Source organism: Eubalaena glacialis, chromosome 10 (assembly GCF_028564815.1).
Source record: "Eubalaena glacialis isolate mEubGla1 chromosome 10, mEubGla1.1.hap2.+ XY, whole genome shotgun sequence".
Classification (NCBI taxonomy): domain Eukaryota; kingdom Metazoa; phylum Chordata; class Mammalia; order Artiodactyla; family Balaenidae; genus Eubalaena; species Eubalaena glacialis.
In genome coordinates, this window is record NC_083725.1 from 114,444,394 (window position 1) to 114,468,293 (window position 23,900).

General features: G+C 52.6%; 2 protein-coding genes and 1 non-coding gene across 4 annotated transcripts; 1 reads left to right on the forward strand and 2 right to left on the reverse strand.

Moving 5' to 3' along the window:
• The first annotated feature begins 1,015 nt into the window (after window positions 1-1,015).
• On the forward strand, window positions 1,016-21,112 carry FERMT3 (FERM domain containing kindlin 3). The gene is made up of 15 exons (XM_061203543.1): window positions 1,016-1,143; window positions 1,717-1,889; window positions 4,625-4,858; window positions 5,074-5,193; window positions 5,291-5,459; window positions 5,673-5,775; window positions 17,844-17,951; window positions 18,092-18,226; window positions 18,308-18,357; window positions 18,463-18,587; window positions 18,779-18,885; window positions 19,021-19,254; window positions 19,610-19,734; window positions 20,295-20,436; window positions 20,549-21,112. The coding sequence occupies exons 2-15, from the start codon at window positions 1,730-1,732 to the stop codon at window positions 20,726-20,728; spliced, it is 1,992 nt and encodes a 663-aa protein (XP_061059526.1). The 5' UTR covers window positions 1,016-1,143; window positions 1,717-1,729; the 3' UTR covers window positions 20,729-21,112.
• On the reverse strand, window positions 9,603-9,709 carry LOC133100200 (U6 spliceosomal RNA). Its single transcript, XR_009702438.1, has one exon. It is a non-coding gene; the product is annotated as a U6 spliceosomal RNA (small nuclear RNA).
• TRPT1 (tRNA phosphotransferase 1) lies at window positions 21,062-23,855 on the reverse strand. Of its 2 annotated transcripts, none has more exons than XM_061203544.1 (8): window positions 23,817-23,855; window positions 23,373-23,456; window positions 23,052-23,133; window positions 22,041-22,210; window positions 21,777-21,951; window positions 21,514-21,570; window positions 21,328-21,438; window positions 21,062-21,198 (listed from the first exon to the last, which is right to left on the reverse strand). In XM_061203544.1, the coding sequence occupies exons 2-8, from the start codon at window positions 23,445-23,447 to the stop codon at window positions 21,107-21,109; spliced, it is 762 nt and encodes a 253-aa protein (XP_061059527.1). In that variant the 5' UTR covers window positions 23,448-23,456; window positions 23,817-23,855; the 3' UTR covers window positions 21,062-21,106. The 2 variants fall into 2 exon arrangements, with proteins under 2 accessions (XP_061059527.1, XP_061059528.1); XM_061203545.1 differs by lacking the exon at window positions 23,817-23,855 and adding an exon at window positions 23,643-23,793.
• Window positions 23,856-23,900: the final 45 nt, after the last annotated feature.

The window sequence follows — 23,900 nt, forward strand, 5'->3', positions numbered from 1 at the left end:
TTCCAGGAGTGCAGCTTTGGGGCTAGGAAGCTGCTGAGGCCAGCAGCTGGCTGCACTTCCTGCTGCCTTGACTTTGCATAAGCTGGCCTTCCCCTGGGAATCCCCAGCAGGCCTCCCCCATCGGGGTGGCACAGTCCTTCACAGGGATTCTGCTGCACCTCTGGTGCTACTGTCTCTTCAGGCTCTGTTCCCTCCATCCCCAAATTGATTGTCTAGAAAGGCTGAATTTCTGCTGGGAGCCAGTGACTATAAGACCTTGCTTTCCCAAAGCTTACATTCCTGTTGCAGGTGATAAGACGCTGGGCCACCAGGGGCCCTCTGAGTCACATTTGCGTAGGGACATGACAGGAGTGAGTCTCGTGGGTACTGGCCCCAGAGGAGAGTGATGCAGGTGGAGGGACAGTAGAGGTGGCAAGTCTGAAGTCTTGAAACCTGAAGGCGTGGGGGAGGCAGGTCGTGAAACATCAGGGGCCAATTTCTGTTCAACTTTTCCCCTGGGCAGCTCTAAGGTTGACAAGTTTCGAAAAGAGGCCCTTAACTGGGGACAGGAAAGACATAAGGAAGTCGTTTCCCTCAGGGCCTTTAAGGATCTACTTTGTGGTGATAAAGGACATTAGTGGCTTGAGCTGACTTGACCTGCCAGGTCCCTAAATAACCCAGATCTAGCCCTTTGAACTCCACCGCTCTCCCTCTCTGCAGCTGAGTGATGCTTACAGCCCAAGGACCCCCACCTCATGACAGGTTGGAGATGAGAGATGGCTCCGACAAGGGAACACAAATAGGTGGCTTCTCTAGTTTGAATCGAGCTTCCCTCCAAATGATGGGACCCTTTGTGTGGTCTTGGGTCCACAAGCCCCACTTGCTTCCTGTGCTCACTGGGAGCAAAGGCAGGGCCCCACTGGAACCCCTGCCGCGCCACCACCGCGGTGCTGCTGGCCGTTGCTTCCTGCCCCCAGTGCCAGCACGCCCTGGGGAGGGGCCAGGCCCGCCCTGCTCTGATAAGGCGCAAGGGCTGCCCTCTGAAGGAAGCTCCACGGAGAGAGAGGAGAAGGAAGCACGCAGTGGTCTGCAGGTGTGCAGGCTGCAGCCAGGAGTGGCTGACGCTCCGACCCCCACCTTCAGCCCCAACCCCTTGCAGGCAAGGTAAGCCGGCCGGTGGCTGGAGACCCAAGGACCCTTCTCTTCCTCGGCCTCCGGCAGCCCCTCTGCCCAGCATGCCTCTCTCCATGTGGCAGCCTGGACTTTCCACTGCCCTAGAGAGGCTTCGGCTGATTTGGGATGATGGAGCTGACCTTTGGGCCTGACTGGAACTATTTTCTGACCTGGGCTCACAACCATTTCTAGGGTGGGCAGCTGCCAGTGCGGGCTTGGGCTGGGCTGTGGGCTGAGCAAGCTGACGGAGGCTGTGCTCAGCTCTGGCGTTGAGCTGGGTGATGTTGAGTGACGCCCTTCTTATTCTTACCGGGCCTCGTCTTCCCGTCTGCAAGAAGGGAGAGGGCTGGGCAACATAGACTCTGAAGGTCCCTTCAGCCCAATCATCTGTGATGGAGAGAGGGTCTGAGGTTCGCCTGCAACAACTCAGCTCCCAGCGTCTTGCTGCTGCCGTGGCATTCTGGCTTACGGGCTTGCTCTCTGGGACCCCGCCTGTCCCGGGCACCACAGGCAGCCTACCAGGCCCCAGCTGCCCACCTTGCCTCCTTCCCACCTTCTCCCCAGAGCTGCCGCAGCCATGGCGGGGATGAAGACAGCCACAGGGGACTACATCGACTCGTCCTGGGAGCTGCGGGTGTTTGTAGGAGAGGAGGACCCCGAGGCCGAGTCGGTCACCCTCCGGGTCACAGGGGAGTCACACATCGGTGGGGTGCTCCTGAAGATCGTGGAGGAGATCAGTGAGTGCCCACCGCCCCCGCTGCCCACGGGGTCCCCTGGCACTTCCGGGCCAGCCCTGCTGCGTGGCCCTCGATAATGGAGTCACAGTGACTCAGGCACCAGCTTAATCATTTGGTTCCAAAAAAGACATTTCCCCAACTTAACTTCCCCTCCCTCCCACTGTTTTTCCTCCTTTCCTCCCGCTCCAACGGGTTCCACTAAGACCCCAAGGAGCAGACCTGGCCACGGTCCTCCGTTCACACACTTCTGGGGCAGGAGAGGCCTTGCCTGGGCTGAGGCAGAGGTCCCATTCTGGGGTCGAGAGGAGCCCAGAGGGGGATCCTGCTGACTTGGGGACGGGCTCCCACACCCTCTCCCCGGGCGGGCGGAAGCCCTCAGCAGGCGGGTGACAGGCCCAGCCTGGGTGGGAAGGCCCTGCCCCCACAGGAAGTTACAGCACAGCCGCCTGTGGTATCAGCCCTGGAGGGGAGCAGGGCCACTGACACAGGGGCTTCTCATCGCCTTTCCCTGCTGGGGGTGCGGGATGCCCCTTCCTGGGAGGGCGGCGGGCTTGCTCCGATAGCCAGAGCCGGAAGGCAGGCCCGCGATAGTGCCAGCCAGCCTGGGTCCTGGGTCCCCCAGGGGTGGGGCTGAGTGGGCTTCCTCAGACCCAGCCAACCCGCCGTGGGCGGCCTGGGAGGGAGGTCAGTGGCTTGTGGACAGCACGGGGCCTCAGGGCAGCCCGGCCAAAGGACTGAGGTGGTGAGGGAAGCCTCCAGAAGGCAGGGCCCAAGGAGGTTGTGAAAGCAGAAGTGGAGAGTAGAGGGTCCCTCAGGAGACCGGGTGTCAGACAGAGACTCAGGCAGGCTTGGCCGAGTGGGGCGGAGAGGGTGAAGACCAGGTGCTCCAGGAGAAGAGCCGGCTGGCCCCGGGGCATGGCCCACAGCGAAGCGAGAGGCCTGAACCAGCGGCCAGCCGGACCCACCCCTCCACCCGCTGCTGGGCCCCCGGGGGTCAAGTCCCTCCAGATCCTGTCCCCAGCCCCGAGGATACTGTTGTGCCCACCCCCCCTACTCCCACTCATTCCCTAGCACATCAGAGGTCTACTGATGGCCATGCTGGCTGGGCCAGCCCCTGATCTGGAGCGCAGCCGGGCAGGTGCGACCCACCCTTTAGCTGCCGGCACAGGGCTGAGTGTTGGCTGCTGCACCTAGCCCGGGACAATATGAATCCTGAGAAGGGGCCACAGCAGGGAGGAGTGAGGCGACACACTGTGGCACGGGGACGTGCGGTTCTGAATTGGAGCCCCAAGGCTGGGGAGGACTCCTGGAGTATGACAAGAAACGAGGCTGGGGTGAATGCCATAAGGCGTTTTGGACTCCATCCCAGAGGTGGAGAGCAGCTGTGCCGAAGGGTTTCCAGTGGGAGGCTGTCAGGCTAAGGCAGGCCCCTTGGGTCGGGTGAGGATGGACAGGTGAGTTTGGAGGAGGGCTGGCATTGGTAAAATGTGGTGGCTAAAAGTGAAAGGGAGGAAGCTCGGGCCTGGCAGGAGAGCTGTTGTCACCCAGCCCCCAGGGAGCTGATGAGGGGAGGAGGCACCTCTGTCCAGTGTCAGGCAGAGCGAGGTGAAGTGGAGCACCTTGAGGGCTGGGACTAGGAGTCACTGCGTTTATAGTCCCAGAGCCGGGCACGTGGGCTGGTGAACAAAGGTTTCTGGAATGATCGAAGCCAGTGGACGTGCCCCTTAGCCAGTGGCTTGGGGGTTTCTGGCCTGGGGCTCACAGCAGAAAGATGAAGCCGTAGACTAGGTGAGACCCTGGGAAGAGGCTGTGGCTAAGGAGGGAGAAGAGGGTCCTCTGACTGAACCCACGGGGAAGCACGGGGGCAGGCCAGGAGAGGGGGCCAACGAGACAGAACAAGAGCAAAGGGTCAGGAGGAGACGGGGAGTGGGTGCCACAAAACCAAGAACAGAGTGAAGGCACAGAGGGCGACTTCAGGGCAGGAGGAAGAGGGAGGGGGGTGGGGCAGAGGACGGGACCACTCCCCAGGAAGGGCTTTGACACTAGTGGGCTCTGCTCTTCCACTGTGCTCACCTGGCACCAGTTCAGGCTCCTGAAGGGAAGATGGAGAGGAGAGCACGTGTCCTCCTTCACTAGCTGCATGACCTCGAAGTGCTCGCATTTCTAACCGAAGGCCCATGCGCTGTGTTGATGTGGCCGCATGCCTGTGTCACTCAGTGTCTATTGCTGCTCACATCTCAGGAACTAGAAAACTGAGGCCCAGAGAGGTTCAGGTCTTGGCGAAGGTCACAGAGCTAGTAACCGCTAGATATTTATGGAGTGCCTGCTGCTGCGTGCCCGGCACAACCCCAGGCCCTGCAGTTGCCTCTGGCTCCCGGGAATGCCAGGGAGAATCCATGAAGCCAGAAACTGCGGGAGGACACAGGAGGTGCTGTACAGGGGAGCCCAAGGCACTGGAGTGCGTGAGGCGGGAGCACTGAGATTCTGGGTTGGGGGCTCCCCTGGGAAGTGACTCCCCTCAGTAGCAACTGAGCCCAGGGGACAAGCAGGGTGAGCCAGCAAAGAGCCGTTCTGCCGTGACCTCCGTCCTAGCCCCCAAGCCAACCCCGCCTGGCCCTGCCCCTGGCCTGGGCAGGGGAGGGGCGGTCACCACCTCTGAATTCCAGGCTTGTGCTCAGCACTGGGGGCAGGGCCCTCCAAGGCTGACGTGGCCCCCCTTGCCTGTGGCCTCACAGAGCGGAAGCAGGACTGGTCAGACCATGCCATTTGGTGGGAACAGAAAAGACAATGGCTGCTGCAGACCCACTGGACACTGGACAAATACGGGATCCTGGCGGACGCCCGCCTCTTCTTTGGGCCCCAGCACCGGCCTGTCATCCTGCGGCTGCCCAATCGCCGTGCCCTGCGCCTCCGAGCCAGCTTCTCCCAGCCCCTCTTCCAGGCTGTGGCTGCCATCTGCCGGCTCCTCAGTGAGTCCCTGGCTGGTCCCCACTCTGCCCCCTGCAAGGGTCCTGCCAGGGGGCACGTTCCCTCCCTTTCCAGGCCCAGCTGTTGTCACCTCGGCCTTGCTGATCTCTTCCCCACCCGGCTTGTGGGGCTGGGCCCTGCCCCGAGCTGCCCTTGGGTGGGGCGGGCGGTCACAGGGCAGGACCCCAGCCCCCGCTGAGACCCTTGCTCCTCTCAGGTATCCGGCACCCTGAGGAGATGTCTCTGCTCCGGGCTCCTGAGAAAAAGGAGAAGAAGAAGAAGGAAAAGGAGCCGGAGGAGGAGGTGTATGACTTGACCAAGGTCGTCCTGGCCGGGGGTGAGTGCAGGCGGGGCAGCCCAGGGGCGGCCACAAGGGCAGGCCCCGGACGCCTGGGGTTGGGGCCGGGCCTGGTTGACCGTGACCCGCACTCCAGGCGTGGCACCTGTGTCGTTCTGGGGGATGCCAGCCCACTTCTCAGACAGTGCCCAGACCGAGGCCTGCTACCGTATGCTGAGCCGGCCGCTCGCACCGCCAGACCCCTTCCTGCTCCAGCGCCTGCCTCGGCCCAGCTCCCTCTTGGACAAGACCCAGCTCCACAGCAGGTGCCTCGCCTGCCGGGTCTTCACCTGCCCTTGTGCCTGAGCTCCTGCTCCCAGAGCCCACACCCTCCCCGTGTCCTGCTCGTCCCAAACCCACGCCTGTCCCCAGGCCTTTCCTGCATGGGTGTGCTCGCCCCAACCCCTGCCCAGCCCCCCAGCCCGCCCCACTGCCCCTGGCTCAGCTCTGACCCTGCCTCTGCCTGCGCTGCGGCCCAGGTGGCTGGACTCGTCGCGGTGCCTCATGCAGCAGGGTGTCAAGGCTGGGGACATGCTCTGGCTGCGCTTCAAGTACTACAGCTTCTTCGACCTGGATCCCAAGGTGGGCTGGGTCAGGGAGAAGGGGTGTCTGGATCAGTGGGACACGGGGACCTTGCATCGGGGGTCTGGGCTCTGGGAATGTTAGACACTTGTAGGGGTCTGTCCATCTGTCCATTTGTCCATCCACACCCGTTTATTAACTCCACCGACATGGTGCTGGACCCTGGTTGATGGCAAGACCTGTTTCTCAAGGACCATCAGGGAGATAATGACCACAGCTCAGTGTAGACGGTTGTAGGTGCCCCTGGAAAGGCTGCTCAGGTGGGGGGCACCCACACCTGCACTCAGGGAAGGCTTCCTGGAGGCGGTGGCACTGGGACCTGCAGGGACTAGGGGCAGGTGAAAGACGAGGCTTTGCGGGCAGGCACCTGTGTGCCTCTCTCCCTCCCTGCCTGCCGTCCCCACCGGCAACCAACAGGCTCCATGAATCCATCTGGAAAACCTCCAGGTGCTCCCTCTACCTGTGGCCCCACTTCTCTGCACCCCCTTCACTGCAAAACTGCTAAGTGCCATTGTCTCTAGAACCCTGGGGTCCAGCGTCTTTGCTCCCCGGAAGCCTTTCCTGTGGGTGCCCCTCGACTCCCTCTCTCTCCTCAGCCAACTCTATCCTAGAATCTTCTATCCTGGAGTCCCTGTCCTGTTGAGGTGACCATGCCCTCGATGCCATCTGTCCCCTGCTCATTTCCCGTCCACTTCTTTTTTTTTTTTTTTTTTTGGCTGCGCCACGCGGCATGCAAGATCAAACCTGCACCCGCTGCAGTGGAAGTGTGAAGTCTTAACCACTGGACGGCCAGGGAAGTTCGCCATCCACTTCTTACTTGGCCACTTGGGATCCCCACGCACACAGGGGTCTGCAGCTGCCCTGCCCAGGGTCCTCAGCCCTTCCTCCTGTCTCCACAGCCTCTGGGAGTTGCAGGCTCCAGGGCTCCATCCCCAGCCTCCTTCTCTCTACCCTTTCTCCCAGGAAGCTCCAGCCTCCTGGATTTAAGGATCATCTCTGTGCTCTTTATAGATTTACCACCTCCAGCCCAGACCTCTCTCCCCTGAGCTCTAGACTCTCATGTCCAACTGGCTGTCTCTGCTCTGGCACCTAACAGGCATCTCAGCTTCTGCCTGAAGCAGAACTCTTTTTTTTTTTTTTGAATGTAGCCTTCCACTAGGATAAGCCTACTTGTTTTGGACATAGTAACCTTTTAAAATTATTTATTTATTCATTTGTTTATTTATTTATTTATTTGCTGCATTGGGTCTTCGTTTTTGTGCGCAGGCTTTTCTCTAGTTGGGGTGAGCGGGGCTACTCTTCGTTGCGGTGTTCAGGCTTCTCATTGCGGTGGCTTCTCAAAGCACAGGTTCTAGGCGCGCGGGCTTCAGTAGTTGCAGCACACAGGCTCAGTAGTTGCGATGCATGGGCTCAGTAGTTGTGACGCGTGGGCTCAGTAGCTGTGGCACGCGGGCTCAGTAGTTGTGGCTCGACGGGCTCTAGAGCACAGGCTCAGTAGTTGTGGCGCACGGGCTTAGTTGCTCGGCGGCATGTGGGATCTTCCTGGACCGGGGATCGAAGCCGTGTCCCCTGCACTGGCAGGTGGATTCTCAACCACTGCGCCACCAGGGAAGTCCTGAAACAGAACTCTTGATTCCAAATCTGCCCAGCACATCCTCCCACCACGGACTCAGCAAAATCCCTGCACTTACACTATTCTGGGTCTTTCCCTTTCCCTCTCATCTCGTCCCTCATTGTGTCCTGTTGATCCTTCCTTGAACTAAACATCCCAAACCACCCGTTCCTCTCTGTCTCTTCATCTGTCCAGCGTCAGGCTCTCTCGTGTGGGTTGCTGCAGCCCCTCCTAATGGACCTCTCTCCTCCTTTGGCCTCCCCAACCTCCACGCAGCATCTGGAATGAACGTTTACAGGTGCATTAGGTCCTGTCAATCCTGCTTAAAAGGCTGCTGTGGGTGCCTGTGGCCCAGGACCATGCTGATCTGGCCCTGGCGCTGCCCACTCCCTCCCACCTGCCCGGCCCGCCTTTCCTCTCCTTCCACATCCCTGCTCCTTCCTCTCCTCCAGACTGTTGTGCCCTTTTCCCACTTTCCCTGCCTTCTTTTGTTTGTTGGTTTTTATTGAAGTATAGTTGATGAACAATATGATCTAAGTTACAGGTATACCATATAGTGATTCACAATTTTTAAAGGTTATACTCCATTTATAGTTATCATAGAATATTGGCTATGTTCCCTGTGTTGTACAATATTCCCTGCCTTCTTTTTATTTTTAAAATTTTTTAATTAATTAATTTTTTTTTGGCTGCGCTGCGCGGCTTGCGGGATTCCCCACCAGGGGTCAAACCTGTGTCCCTGGCAGTGAAAACACCGAGTCCTAAACCACTGGACCTCCAGGGAATTCCCATCTCTGCCTTCTTTTGGATTGAGTAGTTTTCATGATTCCATTTATCTCCTTTATAAGAGTGTATTATCTATGCTGCTTTTTTTTTTCTTTTTTTGGCAGTTGCTTTAGGGGTTATAATTACCATCCAGTGAAACACCGCTTCACTACAGTGTAAGAACCTTACAGTGGGATCCCCTCTTCCCCTCCCAGCCTCTGTGCTCTTGTTATCACACACTCCCCTTCTACATACGTCAAAGCCCACGATACATTGTCATCCTTGTTGCTGTTATTCTTATTTATTTATTTATTTATTTATTTTGCCGCGCCGCGCAGCTTGCAAGATCTTAGTTCCCTGACCAGGGATCGAACCTGTGCCCTTGGCAGTGAAAGCACGGAGTCCTAACCACTGGACTGCCAGGGAATTCCCTGTTGCTGTTATTATTATGATGATGGCTGTATTGAGAAATAATTCATTACCATATAATTTGCCCGTTTAAAGTGTACAACTCCATGGTTTTTAGTATATTCACAGAGTTGTGCAACTATCACCACAATCAGTTTTAGAACATTTTCATCATCCCCAAAAGAAATCTCACACCCATTAACAGTCACTCCTCATTTATCCCCCACCCCCCCTCAGCCCCAGGCATCTACTAATCTCTTTTCTGACTCTATAGATTTGCCTGTTCTGGACATTTCATATATATGAAATCGTGCAATATGTGGCCTTTTGTGACTGGCTTCTTTCACTTATAATAAAGCGTAATGTTTTCAAGGTTCATCCATGTTGTAGCCTGTCTCAGTGTTTCATTCCTTTTTATTGTAAAACTATATTTCATTGTACATATATGCCACACTTTATTTATGCATTCATCAGTTAATAGACGTTTGTTTTACCCCCAGTGGTTGGTTGTTATGAAGAATCCTGCCATGAATATTCATGTACAAGTTTTTGAGTGGGCATGTATTTTCATTTCTCTTGGGTATATATCAATACCTAGGAGTAGAATTGTTGAGTCATCATCATGATTATTTTTACTTTAACCAGTCCATTTTTTTTTTAACATCTTTATTAGAGTGTAATTGCTTTACAATGGTGTGTTAGTTTCTGCTTTATAACAAAGTGAATCAGTTATGCATATAAATATGTCCCCATATCTCTTCCCTCTTGTGTCTCCCTCCCTCCCACCCTCCCTATCCCACCCCTCTAGGTGGTCACAAAGCACCGAGCTGATCTCCCTGTGCTATGCAGCTGCTTCCCACTAGCTATCTATTTTACATTTGGTAGTGTATATATGTCCATGCCACTCTCTCACTTTGTCCCAGCTTACCCTTCCCCCTCCCCATATCCTCAAGTCCATTCTCTAGTAGGTCTGCGTCTTTTTTCCCCATCTTGCCCCTAGGTTCTTCATGACCACTTTCTTTTTTTTTTTTAGATTCCACATAAAAATATGGAACGCTTCACGAATTTGCGTGTCATCCTTGTGCAGGGACCATGCTAATCTTCTCTGTATCGTTCCAATTCTAGTATATGTGCTGCCAAAGCGAGCACAGTCCATTATTTTTTTATTACACTTTTAGTTTTGAGATAACTGTAGATTCACAGACAGTTGTAAGAACTAATACATGAGATCCCAGATACCTGGGGACTCATTACCCAGTTTCCCCCAACCAGTATCACAACCAGGACCTTGACATGATACAGTCAAGACACAGAACAGTTCCATCAGCAAATTGTCCTGCAAATGCATTTTTTAAATATGGAAAGCAGTCTTTTCTCTCTGCCTACACACTCACCATTCCCTGTGCTCCTTATTCCTGTGTATCGATCTGGATTTCCAGCTGGTATCATTTTCTGTCTGCCTGAAGGACTTCCTTTAACATTTCTTGTCAAGCTGGTCTACTGGTGATGAATTCTTTCAGCTTTTGTATGTCTGTATAAGTCATTATTTTGCCTTTGATTTTGAAAGATACTATTTGGTGTAGAGTTCTTGGTTGACATTTTTTTTTTCCTTAAAAATTCTGCCTCACAGTCTTGTGGCTTGTCTCTCTTTGTTCATCTGTATATAATGCGCGTTTTTTTCTGACTGCTTTTATGATTTTCTCTTTATCACTGGTTTTAAACAATCTGATGATCACGTGCCTTGGTTCGCTTCAGGTTTCTCATGCTTGGGGTCCATTGAGCCTCCTCAATCTGAGTTTATAGTTTTCATCAACTTTGGAAAAATTTTGGCCTTTATTTTTTCAGATATATTTTCTGCTCCCCCCTCTTTTATGGGAATCTGATCACATGACTATTAGACTGCTTAAAATCATCCCACAGCTCACTGATGCTCTGTTCAGTCTTTTTTTTTCCCAGTCTTATTTTTCTGTGTTTCACTTTGGATAGTTCTATCGCTCTATCTTCAAGTTTACTAATCTTTTCTTCTCCCGTGTCTAATATGTCATTAATACCCTGCCTAGAAGTTCAATTTTGACCTTTTTAAATATTTTCCATCCCTCCTTAACATGCTCATGCTTTTCTCTACCTTCTTGAACATACAGGATATATTTAAAATAATTTTTTTTAGTGTTTTTGTCTACTAATTCTATTATCTGTGTCAGTTCTGGATTTACTTTTATTGACTATTTATCTCCTAATTATGAGTTGTATTTTTCTGCTTGTTCTCATGCCTGGAAATTTTTTTGTTTCTTGGAAAATTTTTATTTTATGCCAGACACTACAAATCTTATGTTCTTGGGTCCTGGATTTTTTTTTTTTTTTTTTTGGTAGTGCTTTAAATATTTTTAAACCTTGTTTGGGAATGAAGTTAAGACACTTGGAAACAGTTTGATCCTTCTAAGGTTTGCTTTGAACATGAACTAATCATTATAATTTATAATAATTAAATAATAATTAATTAGATCAGAAAAAAAGCATCTTTTAATCTAGGGCTAATTTACCCCATTATTGTGGCAAGAGCCTTCTGAGTTTTTTTTTTTTTTTTTTTTTTTGCCACACGGCTTGTGGGATCTTAGTTCCCTGACCAGGGATTGAACCTCGGCCCTTGGCAGTGGTCACCACTGGACCACCAGGGAACTCACGTGTTCTGAGTATTCTGATGTTATGTATATGATGAGGGTTCTCTAATCTGTGCTGGGAATATGAACTATTCCCACCCTCACGTGAGCTCTGGTAAGTGTTGCACCTGCTCCTTTTAGTGTTTCTTTCTAGCCTGGAGTTATTTCCTTATACACATGTGCTGATCAGTACCCAGCTAATGACTAAAGAGGAGCCCTCTGCTGATTTCCATCCAGAGTTTTCTCTCTGTGCAGCTCTCTCCTCTGCAACACTCTGTCCCGTGAATTCTAGCTGCCTTGGACTCCCCAGATTCTCAACTGCACCTGCTCACCTCAGGGAATATGCTGGGCTCCGTTTGGGGTCCTCCCCTTGGCTACAGCAGGCACACTTGCTCCAGGCAGCAAGCTGGGGCAACCTCACCCTTCACTTGTTTCCCTTCTCTCAGGGATCCCTGTTCTGTGTGGTCTGTTGTCCAGTATCTAAAATCCGTTTGGTCTTTGTCATTTTCTTTGTTTTAATTAAATTTTAGGGAATTCCCTAGAGGTCCAGTGGTTAAGGCTCTGTGCTCTCACTGCTGAGGGCCCAGGATCAATCCCTGGTCGGAGAACTAAGATCCCACAAGCTGTGTTTCATGTCAAAAGAAAAAAAAAGCTTAAATTTTATTTTTAATCAAAGTAACATATGGTGGCTTAAAGAGTTGAATAGTCCTAATAGTAATAACAATAAAACAAAACAAAACAAAACAGTTCCCTGCCCCACCTCTCTTTTTCCCAGATTTCTGATCCCTAGAGACTATAGGTTTTGACTCTGTAGCTTTTTATTCTAGTGTTTACATCTATATGACAAGCTTATATATGTCTATTCCCTTGACTTTTTCATTTCACGCATAATCTATTCACTTTGTATGAAAGGTGAAGATTTATCTGTCTTATATCCTCCCTCCTTCCCCCACAACACACGCATCTCTTTGCATCTTTCCAGTTGAGCTGTGTTGTAGCTTTTGGTTAAAACAACATGAGTGTGGCTGTAAATAGTAACACATATAAATAACGTTCTTAGCTAAGCCACAGAGTAACTATACTTCCTTTCTTGGTTTATTTCTTTTCTATTAATTGTCTGTCTGTGTACAATTAGAAGAGAGACCCCAAAAGGCTATCTGGACACTCTCTGTGAGTCTGTGGCTTGCCATGGGGCATCTTCAGAGTGATGAGGTGGGATGTTCCATAACCAAGCCCCTCCAACATTACAACCTAAGGACAATGCCCCTTTCAAAATGATCGATCACCTTAGGATATCAGTCAGTGTTATTTCCTGGTCAGAACCATGGAATGGTAGCAGCCTAGACCCACTGCTTAACTGTTGTCCTTGAACTTCCCTTCACTATTTCCTGGGAATTCCTATATTGGATTTCTTGATTCCTGGATCTCTTGTGTTCCTTTTTCTTGACTGACTCCCTCATCTTGACGGAGCATATATTTCAATAGCTTCCCCTAAAATGGTAAAATAGTAATAGCTTCCCCTAAGTGGTTTGAAATCTTGCGTGTTTGAGAAGGTCACTGTTCTACCCTCACTTGCATGATAGTTTGGCTAGGTACAGAATTCTAGGTTTGAAACATTTTCCTGCCAAATTTTGAAGCCACCTTCCCACTGTCCTCTAGTTTCCAGTGTTGCTGTTGGGGAGTCCAATGCCATTTTTTATTTTCAATCCTTCCATGTGTGACTTCTTGAAAGGGGAGGGGAGGCCCCAGAAGCTTTTAAGAATCTTCTTGGGAGTTGCCTGGTGGTCTAGTGGTTAGGATTCAGCACTTTCACTGCCGTGGCCTGGGTTCAATCCCTGGTAGGGGAACTGAGATCCTGCAAGCCATGCAACGTGACCAAACAAAAACAAAAGCAAAAACACAAAAGAATCTTCTCCTTATCACTTGGTGTTTAAAAATCTCTCAATAGTATGTCCTCGTATGAATCTTTCTTCATTGATTGTCCTGCACACTTGCTGAGCCCTTTCAAATCAGGGTCCTCCAGTTCTAGAATAATGTTCTACACAATCTCTTTAATAATTTACTCCCCTCTATTTTTCTGCTTTTTCTTTTTTCTGGAACTTAGTTGATGTTAGACCTCCTAGATTAATTTTTAAAAGAAAAAAATTAGACATTTATATTTTCTTTCTTTTTGTTAATGCTTGCTGTCTTTTTGTTCTACTTTCTGGAAAGTTCCTTGACTTATCTTCCAAATGAGCTATTGAATTTTTAATTTCTGCAACTGTCTTTTTAAATTCTAAGAGCTCTTATTTTCTGACTGTTCCTTTCTGAAGTGTTTTTTGTTTTGTTTTGTTTTGTTTTTTAGTGTAACATACATTTAGAAATATTCACAAATGTAAACCAACAGAACTTTACCAGCCTTCAGAAGCCAAGCAGTATTTCCCACAGGGGGAACCACTAATGTTACTGCTAACACCATAGATTAGTTTTGCCTGTATTTGAAATTTACATAAATGAAATCACGCAGTCTATACTCTTTTGTGTCTGGCTTTTTTCACTCAGCATTATGCTTGTATAAGTCATCCATGTTCATATAGTGGTAGCATATTTCTCACTGGTGTGTAATATTCCATGCTGTCAATATACCACAACTAATTTTCCATTCTGTTGTTGATGAGCATTATGCAATTTTCAGTTTGGGCTATTATGAATAGAGATACTGTGAACATTCCAGCATATGTTTTTGGTGAATATATGTACCCGTTTCTATAAGGTATATACCCAGAGATGGAATTGCTGGGTTGTGGGGCAGGCATTGGTTTAGCTGTAGTAGATAACTACACACTCATACACCCCCACCAGCAGTGTATGAGTTTCAGTTGTTCCACAACTTCACCAGCAGGTATTTCCTACCTTTTCCATTTTAGCCATTCTGGTAGGTGTATAACAGTATCTCACATGGTATTTTGTTTGTTTCTTCAAGCAGCTTTACTGAGATATAAATTACAGACCATAAAAATTGCCCACTGTAAGCAGTTTATTTTTAGTAAAGTTATACAGTTGTGCAACCATCACCACAATCCAGTTTTAGAACATTTCCATCACCCCAGAAAGTTCTCTAGTGCCCATTTGCAGTCATTCCTCATCCCACACCCAACCCCAGGCAACCAATGATGTGCTTTTTAAAAAAAATTTATTTATTTGTTTGTTTTTATTTTTGGCTGCATTGGGTCTTCGTTGCTGCGTGCAGGCTTTCTCTAGTTGCGGTGAGCGGGGGCTACTCTTCGTTGCGGTGCACTTGCTCTAGGTGCCCGGGCTTCAGTAGTTGTGGCACACAGGCTCAGTAATTGTGGCTCGCGGGCTCTAGAGCATTCAGGCTTCAGTAGTTGTGGCATGTGGACTCAGTAGTTGTGGCTCACGGGCTCTAGAGTGCAGGCTCAGTAGTTGTGGCACACGGGCTTAGTTGCTCCGCGGCATGTGAGATCTTCCCGGACCAGGGCTCGAACCCGTGTCCCCTGCACTGGCAGGTGGATTCTTAAACACTGCGCCACCAGGGAAGCCCTGATATGCTTTTTATGTGGCTTTAATTTACATTTCCCTGATGACTAATCAAGTTGACAACTTTTTCATATGGCTATTAGCCATTTGGATATCCTCTTTTGTGAAGTTTCTTTCCAACAGTTTGGCCAGTTTTTATATTGAGTTGCTTGTCTTTTTCATATTGCTTTGTAGGAGTTCTTTATATATTCTGTACATGAGTACTTTGACGGATAAATATATTGTGAATATATTTTCCCACTCTGTGCTTTGCCTTTTCATTCTCTTAGTGGTTTATTTTGCTAAGCAGAAGCTCCTAATTTTAATATAATCTGAGTCGTATTTTTTTTTTATGATTAATATTTTTTGCACCCGGTTTAAGAAATCTTTTATTCTAAGATCACACAGATGTAGGCCTATTTTTCTCCAAAGACTTTATTGTTTTAACTTTGATATTTACATCTTTGACCCAAATGGAATTGATATTTGTATGTAGTGTGAGGTAGGGATACAAAAACATTTTTAATTTTTAAATTAAAAAAAATTTTTACCATATGGGTATCCTTTCCCCAGTGATGGCAAGATCACCTTTGTCTTAAGTCAGGTGAACATACATGTGCGGGTCTCTCTCTGACTCTCTTTGATTACATTGATCAATTTGTCTCTCTTTGTGAATGCCATGCTGTCTTAATTACTATAACTTTATAATCACGTTCCTTTTATTTATTTATATTTTATTTTTATAAAAAAATTATTTATTTATTTATTTATTTTTGGCTGCATTGAGTCTTATTATTTTTTTTAATTTTAAAATATTTATTTACTTATTTTTGGCTGCGTTGGGTCTTCGTCACTTCATGCGGGCTTTCTCTAGTTGCGGGGAGTGAGGGCTACTCTTCGTGTGGTGCACGGGCTTCTCATTGCGGTGGCTTCTCTCGTTGCAGAGCACGGGCTGTAGGCGCACACTCTCAGTAGTTGTGGAGCACGGGCTTAGTTGCTCCGTGGCATGTGGGATCTTCCTGGACCAGGGCTCGAACCAGTGTCCCCTGCACTGGCAGGCAGATTTTTAACCACTGCGCCACCGGGGAAGCCCTGCATTGGGTCTTTGTTGCTGTGTGTGGGCTTTCTAAAATTGAGGTGAGCAGGGGCTACTCTTCGCTGTGGTGCGTGGGCTTCTCTTGTTGCGGAGCACAGGCTCTAGGCACGTGTGCTTCAGTAGTTGTGGCTCACGGGCTCTAGAGCATAGGCTTGGTAGTTGTGGCACATGGGCTGAGTTGCTATCTTCCAGGACCAGGGCTTGAACCTGTGTCCCCTGCATTGGCAGGCGGATTCTTAACCACTGCGCCACCAGGGAAGCCCCACGTTCCTTTTAAAAATAGCATCCTGTTCTTGTTTTATGAGTGCAGTATTTTGTCTCTGTAAGGATTCTGACTGGTGTTTGAAGTTTTTTCTGCTCCCTGCGTTGTCTTTATTTCCTCCAAGCTCTTTTTTCCCCCTGTCTGACTATAGTTCATGGGTCTCTGTTGTTCACCCCAGCAGCTTTCCTAAAATGTGGGTAATCCCTGCCTGTCTTTTCATATTTAGAAGTAAGGCTCTAAGAAGCCAGTTGGAAACCCTGAGTGGATGAATAGGGCTTGGCATTTTAGGCCTCCTGGGGAAGATGGGGCAGGAATGCCACTTTCTGTGGGGGTTTTCTCTTTGGCTTCTCAGCAGTGAATGCTCTGATCTCCTGACTGGGGAATAGAAGCCTCATTGCCAATGTCTTTGGTGACAAGTGGGGAAGGGCTGGGGATGTCTCACCTTTCAAAATGCCAACTTTCCCTTAATTCAGCTGTTTTCAGCACAATGCACCCCACACCCAGATGTACCAAATGCAGGGGTACCTCTGTCTCAGCATCTCGAGAGTAAATCTCTGGTTTCTACCTGGTGCCAGCTGGCTGTCACTTGGCTGCAGGGAGTGGGGAGGGAAGTGCTCTTTTTATAGATTTTCTGTGGTCCTCATTTCAGTCCACCCTCACCTCCCAGAGGATCCCAGATCTGAGCCTGTCTGCCATGTGAACTGGATGCCTTTGTTCAGATCTTAGTTTTTTTGCTGTTTGCTTTCTGATCTTTTTTTTTTTTTTTTAACATCTTTATTGGAGTATAATTGCTTTACAATATTGTGTTAGTTTCTGCTGTATAACAAAGTGAATCAGCTATATGTATACATATATCCCCATATCCCCTCCCTCTTGCATCTCCCTCCCACCCTCCCTATCTCACCCTTCTAGGTGGTCACAAAACTCGTTAGTGCTTTTGCCATAGAACAAGAAAGGGAAAAGGGTGTGAGATCCCAGCTCTCCTTCCCTGCAACTCAGTTCCTGTTCATGTTTTTGCTTGTTCATCTTCCAAAATTTTGTTGGTATCTCTCACCAGCTGTAGTTGTCTCCCGTCTCTCTTCTTTGTCCTTTTGGGTTTATCCTTTTTATGCCTTTGCTATCAATTTTGGTGGGTTTCAGAGGGAGCGTGGGCTTGGTCTTCTGTGGGTAACTGGGATCCCCCTTTGAGTTCCTTCTCTCTGGAATGTTCTTCCTACCACTCTTCCCTTCAGTGGCTTGTCCATCCTCAGGTCTCAGCGCAGCATGTCACCTCCCCAGGGAAGCTTTCCTGGAATGCTTCCTCCTGTGGAGTAGCCCCCCCGCCCCCGCACCCCAGTCCATTCTCTCTCATCACCATCAAACTTGTGGGCTTCCTGCCTGAGCACACAAGTGAGATGCCCTTTGGAAGCTACTTCCTTTATCGCTTTGATCGTACTCTTGAATCACTTCACTTATTTACTGACTGGTTTACTCAGTCCCCCTTGTCCATTCAGCAGCATGCAGGGCACGCAGTAGACAAATATTCAATATCTGCACAAAGAGGTTTAGAGGGAAGGAGCTGCCGCTTGCCTGGGCAGATGGGGCTGGCAGGCTGGGAGGCTGGGAGGCTGGGATTGGGGTTGTGGAGCCACCAAATGAGCTTGCACAGCACAGAGGCAGGACTGAGGCCTGAGGCTCGCAGGAGCTGGCTGCAGGGGGTGTTCAGGGCAGTTAGCACCCGACCAACCCAGCCTCCCCCTCCCACCACTCCAGACAGACCCGGTGAGGCTGACGCAGCTGTACGAGCAGGCTCGGTGGGACCTGCTGCTGGAGGAGATTGACTGCACCGAGGAGGAGATGATGGTGTTTGCAGCCCTACAGGTGCCGGGCAGGCCTGGGGACCCTGGGGGGCTAGGTGCGCGCCAGGCCCAGGGCAGGGAGGGTGTTCCAGAGGGGGCCCATGTCCAGGGAAGCCCAGCTGGCTGCCCACTCAGCCCTCCCTCGTCACATGCTCCTCCCAGTACCACATCAACAAGCTGTCCCAAAGTGGGGAGGTGGACGAACCGGCTGGCACAGACCCGGGGCTGGATGACCTGGATGCAGCCCTGAACAACCTGGAGGTGAAGCTGGAGGGGTCGGCGCCCACGGACGTGCTGGTGAGGAGGGGCCCCAGTCAGGGGTTGGGGTCAGGGTCAGGTGCAGGGACCAGGCCCCCCCCTGACTCCTCTCCTCCCCAGGACAGCCTCACCACCATCCCAGAACTCAAGGACCATCTCCGGATCTTCCGGTGAGTTTGGGCCCAGAATTGGCAGCCCAGCTGGAGGGGCCCAGTGTGGAGAGAGGACAGGAGGGAGGGAGGGGGCCTGTCACGAACCTCCCACCTCACCCTCAGGCCCCGGAAGCTGACCCTGAAGGGGTACCGCCAGCACTGGGTAGTGTTCAAGGAGACCACGCTGTCCTACTACAAGAGCCAGGACGAGGCCCCCGGGGACCCCATTCAGCAGCTCAACCTCAAGGGTGAGTGAGGGCGGATTAGCCAGGAGAGGGACAAGGGCTGTGTGCTGGCCAGGTGAAGGCTCTCACTTGTCTCCTCCTGGGGGCGGGGAAGATGCCCTCTGACCTGTGGCCACTGTGCAGGGCTGGCGTTCACCCAGGGCCCTCTCAACAGGGCTCCCTTCCCCAGCCTAGCCCACCCCTTCTTCCTCCAGGCTGTGAAGTGGTCCCTGATGTCAACGTCTCAGGCCAGAAGTTTTGCATTAAACTCCTGGTGCCCTCCCCTGAGGGCATGAGTGAGATCTACCTGCGGTGCCAGGATGTGAGTGAGGGCTGGGCAGGGGCCAGTGCTGAGGCTGGAGTGGGGATGGGGCCAGGGCTGAGCCAGGCCAAGGGCAGGGGGCTGAGCTAGAGCCTCGCCAGCCCCTCACCTCCCTCTCCGCCCCTCCCACCCCAGGAGCAGCAGTACGCCCGCTGGATGGCCGGCTGCCGACTGGCCTCCAAGGGCCGCACCATGGCGGACAGCAGCTACTCCAGCGAGGTGCAGGCCATCCTGGCTTTCCTCAGCCTGCAGCGGACAGGCGGCGGGGGCTCGGGCAACCACCCCCAGGGCCCTGACGCCTCCGCTGAGGGCCTCAACCCCTACGGGCTTGTCGCCCCCCGCTTCCAGCGAAAGTTCAAGGCCAAGCAGGTGCCAGAGGGAGTAGGTGGCGGGAATGGCCGGACGGTTTACCTGGCCACCCTTGCCCCTGGATGTCCACAGAGCCTTCCTCTGGAAATGCACACGCTCACTCGCTCCTTCTCCCACCTGGGTCCCTGAGACTGAGCGTGCTGGTCCCCACCCTCTGGGGGTGGTCACGGTCCAGCTGCCCAAGTCCACCTCAGGGCCCGGCTCAGCTCACGTTTGCTTAACGGTGAGAGGGTGCACTCGGGTGGACCCACACTGGGCACTGGCCCTGCCCCAGGCTCAGCATCCTGTCTTCCTGATGGCGACAGGCAGGGGGTCTCAGGGACCTTGGCAGCCCCTCACCAGCGTTGTCCCACAGCTCACTCCACGGATCCTGGAAGCCCACCAGAATGTGGCCCAACTCTCGCTGTCTGAGGCCCAGCTGCGCTTCATTCAGGCCTGGCAGTCCCTGCCTGACTTCGGCATCTCCTATGTCGTGGTCAGGTATGAGTACCCCCCCAGTCCACTCTGCTAAGCACCATCTCTGAAGATGGTGAAGCCATCTGAAGCCTTCCTTCCTGTCCTCTGCGGGGAGACCTTACCGAGGGCACCCTGCGTGCACCCCCCTCCATCCTGCAAACACAAGAGAGGGATCAGGCGGGGAGAGCAGGAGATCCCGCACCCGTCCCAGCTCTGCCACAGACCATTTCCTCTCTGGGCCTTGGGCAGCTGATCTGTAGGACAGGGTTGGGTGGCTGCTGTGACAGGAAGTGCCCCCTTTGACTGCCCATTTTCCAAGCCTGCAAAGATAGGAGCAAATGGATGATGATGCTACAAAAAAAAAGTTGCTATCGAAAAGCATGGACTATTTGCCTGATGCTGCTAAATGCTATCATTGTGATTATATTGATTAACCCCCATTTTCCAGATAAGGAACTTGAGACCCAGAGAACCTAAGTGATTTACTTGCCAGCTTGCTGCTGAGCTCCGCACCTGGCTGTCTGGGAGGGCTCTGGGGTCATGCGGGGTGGGGGCCCGGCTCACACTCTCCCCTTGGGCACCAGGTTCAAGGGCAGCAGAAAAGACGAGATTCTGGGCATCGCCAACAACCGACTGATCCGCATCGACTTGGCCGTGGGCGACGTGGTCAAGACCTGGCGCTTCAGCAACATGCGCCAGTGGAACGTCAACTGGGACATCCGGCAGGTGGGCCCGGAGTGAGGGTGGGGGAGGGACACGGGGCTGGGCCAGACCCAACCAGGGCAGGGCTGCTCCCTCATCCCACCCCCTACAAGCCCTCTGACTGCCCACCCCACAGGTAGCCATCGAGTTTGACGAGCACATCAACGTGGCTTTCAGCTGTGTATCTGCCAGCTGCCGCATCGTGCATGAGTACATTGGGGGCTACATCTTCCTGTCAACGCGGGAGCGGGCCCGCGGGGAGGAGCTGGACGAGGACCTCTTCCTGCAGCTCACAGGAGGCCACGAGGCCTTCTGAAGCCTGTCTTACTGCCCCCGCCCCACTCACCACCTTCCATGACCGCTCCAAAGCCCACACCCATTGGGATTCACTGCCCACACCCTCTCCAGACGTGCACTGACCGAGCTGGGCACATTCACCCACTGTCACTCGCCTTGTGTAGACCAGGGACCTGGCTGGGCCAGACTCTGCCATCCCCCAGGCTAGGGAGGGTGGGCTCTAGTTTGTACAGCACCCGCCCTTCCCTTGTTTGAGTGACCAAGACTAACACCCCTGACCTAGCTGTAGTCCCTGAGCACATGAGGAAGACTGGCTACAGCTACAGGATGATGACTCATAGGTTCAGACTGGAGTTTCTCTTTTGTTATCTTTTTACATTTAAAAAAAATAAATATTTTATTGTTGGGTCATCCTTCTTCCTCTGGAGCTGTGCTTGGGGTCACTCTGACACTCTGTCTCTTCATTACCAGCCAAGGAGAGGGGCTTTCCTAAGAGAGAAAAGAGTTGGTTAGAGAAGGGAGAACTAAGTCAGTCTGGGGTTGGGAGCTGGGAAAGAGGTGAGGGCAGAGGGCACAGGCTTCAGGCACAAAGAATAGGGGTGGGGTGGTGGTTCTTACGGGTAGGGCGTAGCTGCAGGGCCTCCTTGAAATACTTGGGAGGCAGGACGCCATCAGCGTTCCCTGGAGTCAGGATCACCCCATTAGCAGAGCGGAAGAAGGGGATTCCATCTGCAGACAGAGCCAGAGGTGTGACTCATGCCCTCTCTGAAGGCCTGGGGCAATACCTGCTGTGTCCAGACTCACCTGCCAGGGCCAGGGGCCCGTTGATGAACACGGCCACTTCGCAATTTGGCCGCATGCCTGAGTAGACAATTGGAGCTGGGGTCTGGGGCGTCTGGATTGTAGTTATCAAACCTGGGTGGGCTGGGGTCCTGAGCTCATTGCGGTGAGGGTGGGGGGTTGCTCCTGCATGCAGGGCTTGGGCTGCCCCTGGACAAGAGGCTATGACCCTTGGAGGGGGACCTGGGAGGACAGAATGGGTGGGAGTAGCTTGAGGGGGCACTGACCACTGATGACACCAGGGTCCCCAGGCAGTCCCGCGGCCAGGTGGATGTGCGTCCTCCCCCGGCAGGATAGGCCCTTGAGCAGGATGGATGGCCAGTGCTGCCAGAATGTGCCATGGACGAGCATCAGGGGCAGGGCCTGCGGGGCCTCCAGGGGAATCAGCTCCAACTCAGGTACCTGGGATGGATGGGGGAATGGGCAGCAGTGAGACCCCCTCACAGACAGGGGTCTCACATGGCTCTCCCACTTGTCCCCTTAGCTCCCACCTGCAGGGAGTGACCCTGATTGGCCCGGATGAGAGGGCCGGCGCCGGGGTCCCCTGGCCGCAGGGCGAACCGCTGCTTCCCATTGGTGTCCACCACGCGCTGCACATCTTCAACTGAGAAGCTGCAGAACTGGGGCAGCTGCAGGAGGGTGCCCAGGGGCACAAAACCATCTGTGGGCAGGTAGAGTGGTCAGGAGCTGAACTTGCTCTGGCTTGGGCCAGAGTTAACAGGGGAAGCCACAGGCAACAAGAACAGAGCCTGTGTGACCTATAGAAAGTCTCCCCTGGGACCTCCCTGGTGGCACAGTGGTTAAGAATCCGCCTGCCAATGCAGGGGACAGGGGTTCGAGCCCTGGTCCGGTAAGATCTCACGTGGCATGGAGCAACTAAGCCCGTGCGCCACAACTACTGAGCCCGCGCGCCTAGAGCCCGTGCTCCGCAACAAGAGAAGCCACCGCAATGAGAAGCCCGCGCACCGCAATGAAGAGTAGCCCCCACTCGCCGCAACTAGAGAAAGCCTGCACGCATCAATGAAGACCCAAGGCAGCCAAAAATTTAAAAAATAATTAAATTAAAAAAAAAAAAAAAAAGAAAGTCTCCCCTTTTTGAGGCCCAGTTTCTCAACTTATATGGGAATAGGATCTGCCTCATGGAGGGTCACAAAGATCAAGTGACCCTTTTGAGCACAGTACCCAGCCCAGAGTGGACACTCAATAAACATCAGTTGCCCCAACACCCCCGCAGTGCCCAGTCTTGGGATAAGTGTTTATTGGGCCACTGGGCTGGAGGTATCACCAGGCCTGGCCCAGATAGAGGCTCCTCTCCCAGTCTGCCCTGGACATGATACTGGGCTCTGGGCCTCGGTCTTCCCTACACACGGAAGGGATGTACCTTCTGTGCTGTTCCCATAGGACTGCGGTGGGAGCCATGAGGGAAGGCAGTCACAGACAGGCTCACACTGTTCCCTGGGCTCCAACCACTCCTGGGCCCAGCCTCTTAGATGCTCACTTACCGGCCCCCATGGGAAGCCCCAGCTTCAGGGCCCCGTGGCGCAGGGCATAGGACAGAGCCTTGGACAGTTGTACATCTCGGTCCTGAAAGAGCCCAGAGGTGGCCGTTAGTCCCCGTGGTGACCCTGCCCTGCTGCTCACCCTGAACTCAGCGATCTGCTGTAGGAGACCAGAGGGAGAGGAGTACCCTGTGCCCCCCGGGAACGGCACAATCCATCTGCCCCCACTCCCACCCCACCAGCATTTCCCAGGGAGCAGGACTCAGAGTCCCCCTCCCCTGCCCTCCCACATTAGGAGCAGGGGTGAGGGTGGAGGGGGCGCACCTGTTCCCGGGGTCTGTGAGCCCTTCTACCCTTGGGCCCTGCTGCTTCCTGCCTCCTTCCTCTAGAGGCGTTCATGGCCAAGACCTGTGGGGAGCAGTGAAATGTGGAGGCTGTTAAGGACCTTCCCATGTCCCCACGCTGCCCAGAAAGTCACAAAGCCTCAGGATGGGAGAGCTGGGGGGAGGGGGATATTCAGATTTCTAAATTCACATCCCACCCCTAACTCCCTGGTGCAGATAGGGAAACTGAGGCCCAGCAGGCAAGACTTGCCCAAGGTGACACTCTGTCAGCCACAGGGCCCAGGGGAGTCGAGCCCCTGCGACCCAGGCTCCTGGTCTGCCCCGCAAAGCGGGCCTGGGGAGGCGGGGCCGGCAACCAGGCTAACGGGGCAGAAATGTCTGGGCCGGCCAGAGAGACAGAGCCGGGACACACGGGAAGGCTCACCGACTCAGGGGGCCAGGCAGCTGACCACGACGGGCCCTGAGCGCCAGGACCGGCCAATGAGAAGCCGAGAAAGAAGGGGGCGGG

What these genes read in the sequence shown, in the direction of transcription:
- FERMT3 (XM_061203543.1), top strand. Translation starts at nt 1,730, where the DNA reads ATGGCGGGGATGAAGACAGCCACAGGGGACTACATCGACTCGTCCTGG. An exon ending in AAGACCCAGCTCCACAGCAG is followed by an intron (nt 5,460 to 5,672) that starts GTGCCTCGCCTG and finishes GCTGCGGCCCAG; the next exon opens with GTGGCTGGACTCGTCGCGGT. An exon ending in GAAAGTTCAAGGCCAAGCAG is followed by an intron (nt 19,255 to 19,609) that starts GTGCCAGAGGGA and finishes GTTGTCCCACAG; the next exon opens with CTCACTCCACGGATCCTGGA.
- TRPT1 (XM_061203544.1), bottom strand. Translation starts at nt 23,447, where the DNA reads ATGAACGCCTCTAGAGGAAGGAGGCAGGAAGCAGCAGGGCCCAAGGGT. An exon ending in CTCACAGACCCCGGGAACAG is followed by an intron (nt 23,134 to 23,372) that starts GTGCGCCCCCTC and finishes GGGCTCTTTCAG; the next exon opens with GACCGAGATGTACAACTGTC. An exon ending in CGGGCCCCTGGCCCTGGCAG is followed by an intron (nt 21,439 to 21,513) that starts GTGAGTCTGGAC and finishes CTCTGTCTGCAG; the next exon opens with ATGGAATCCCCTTCTTCCGC.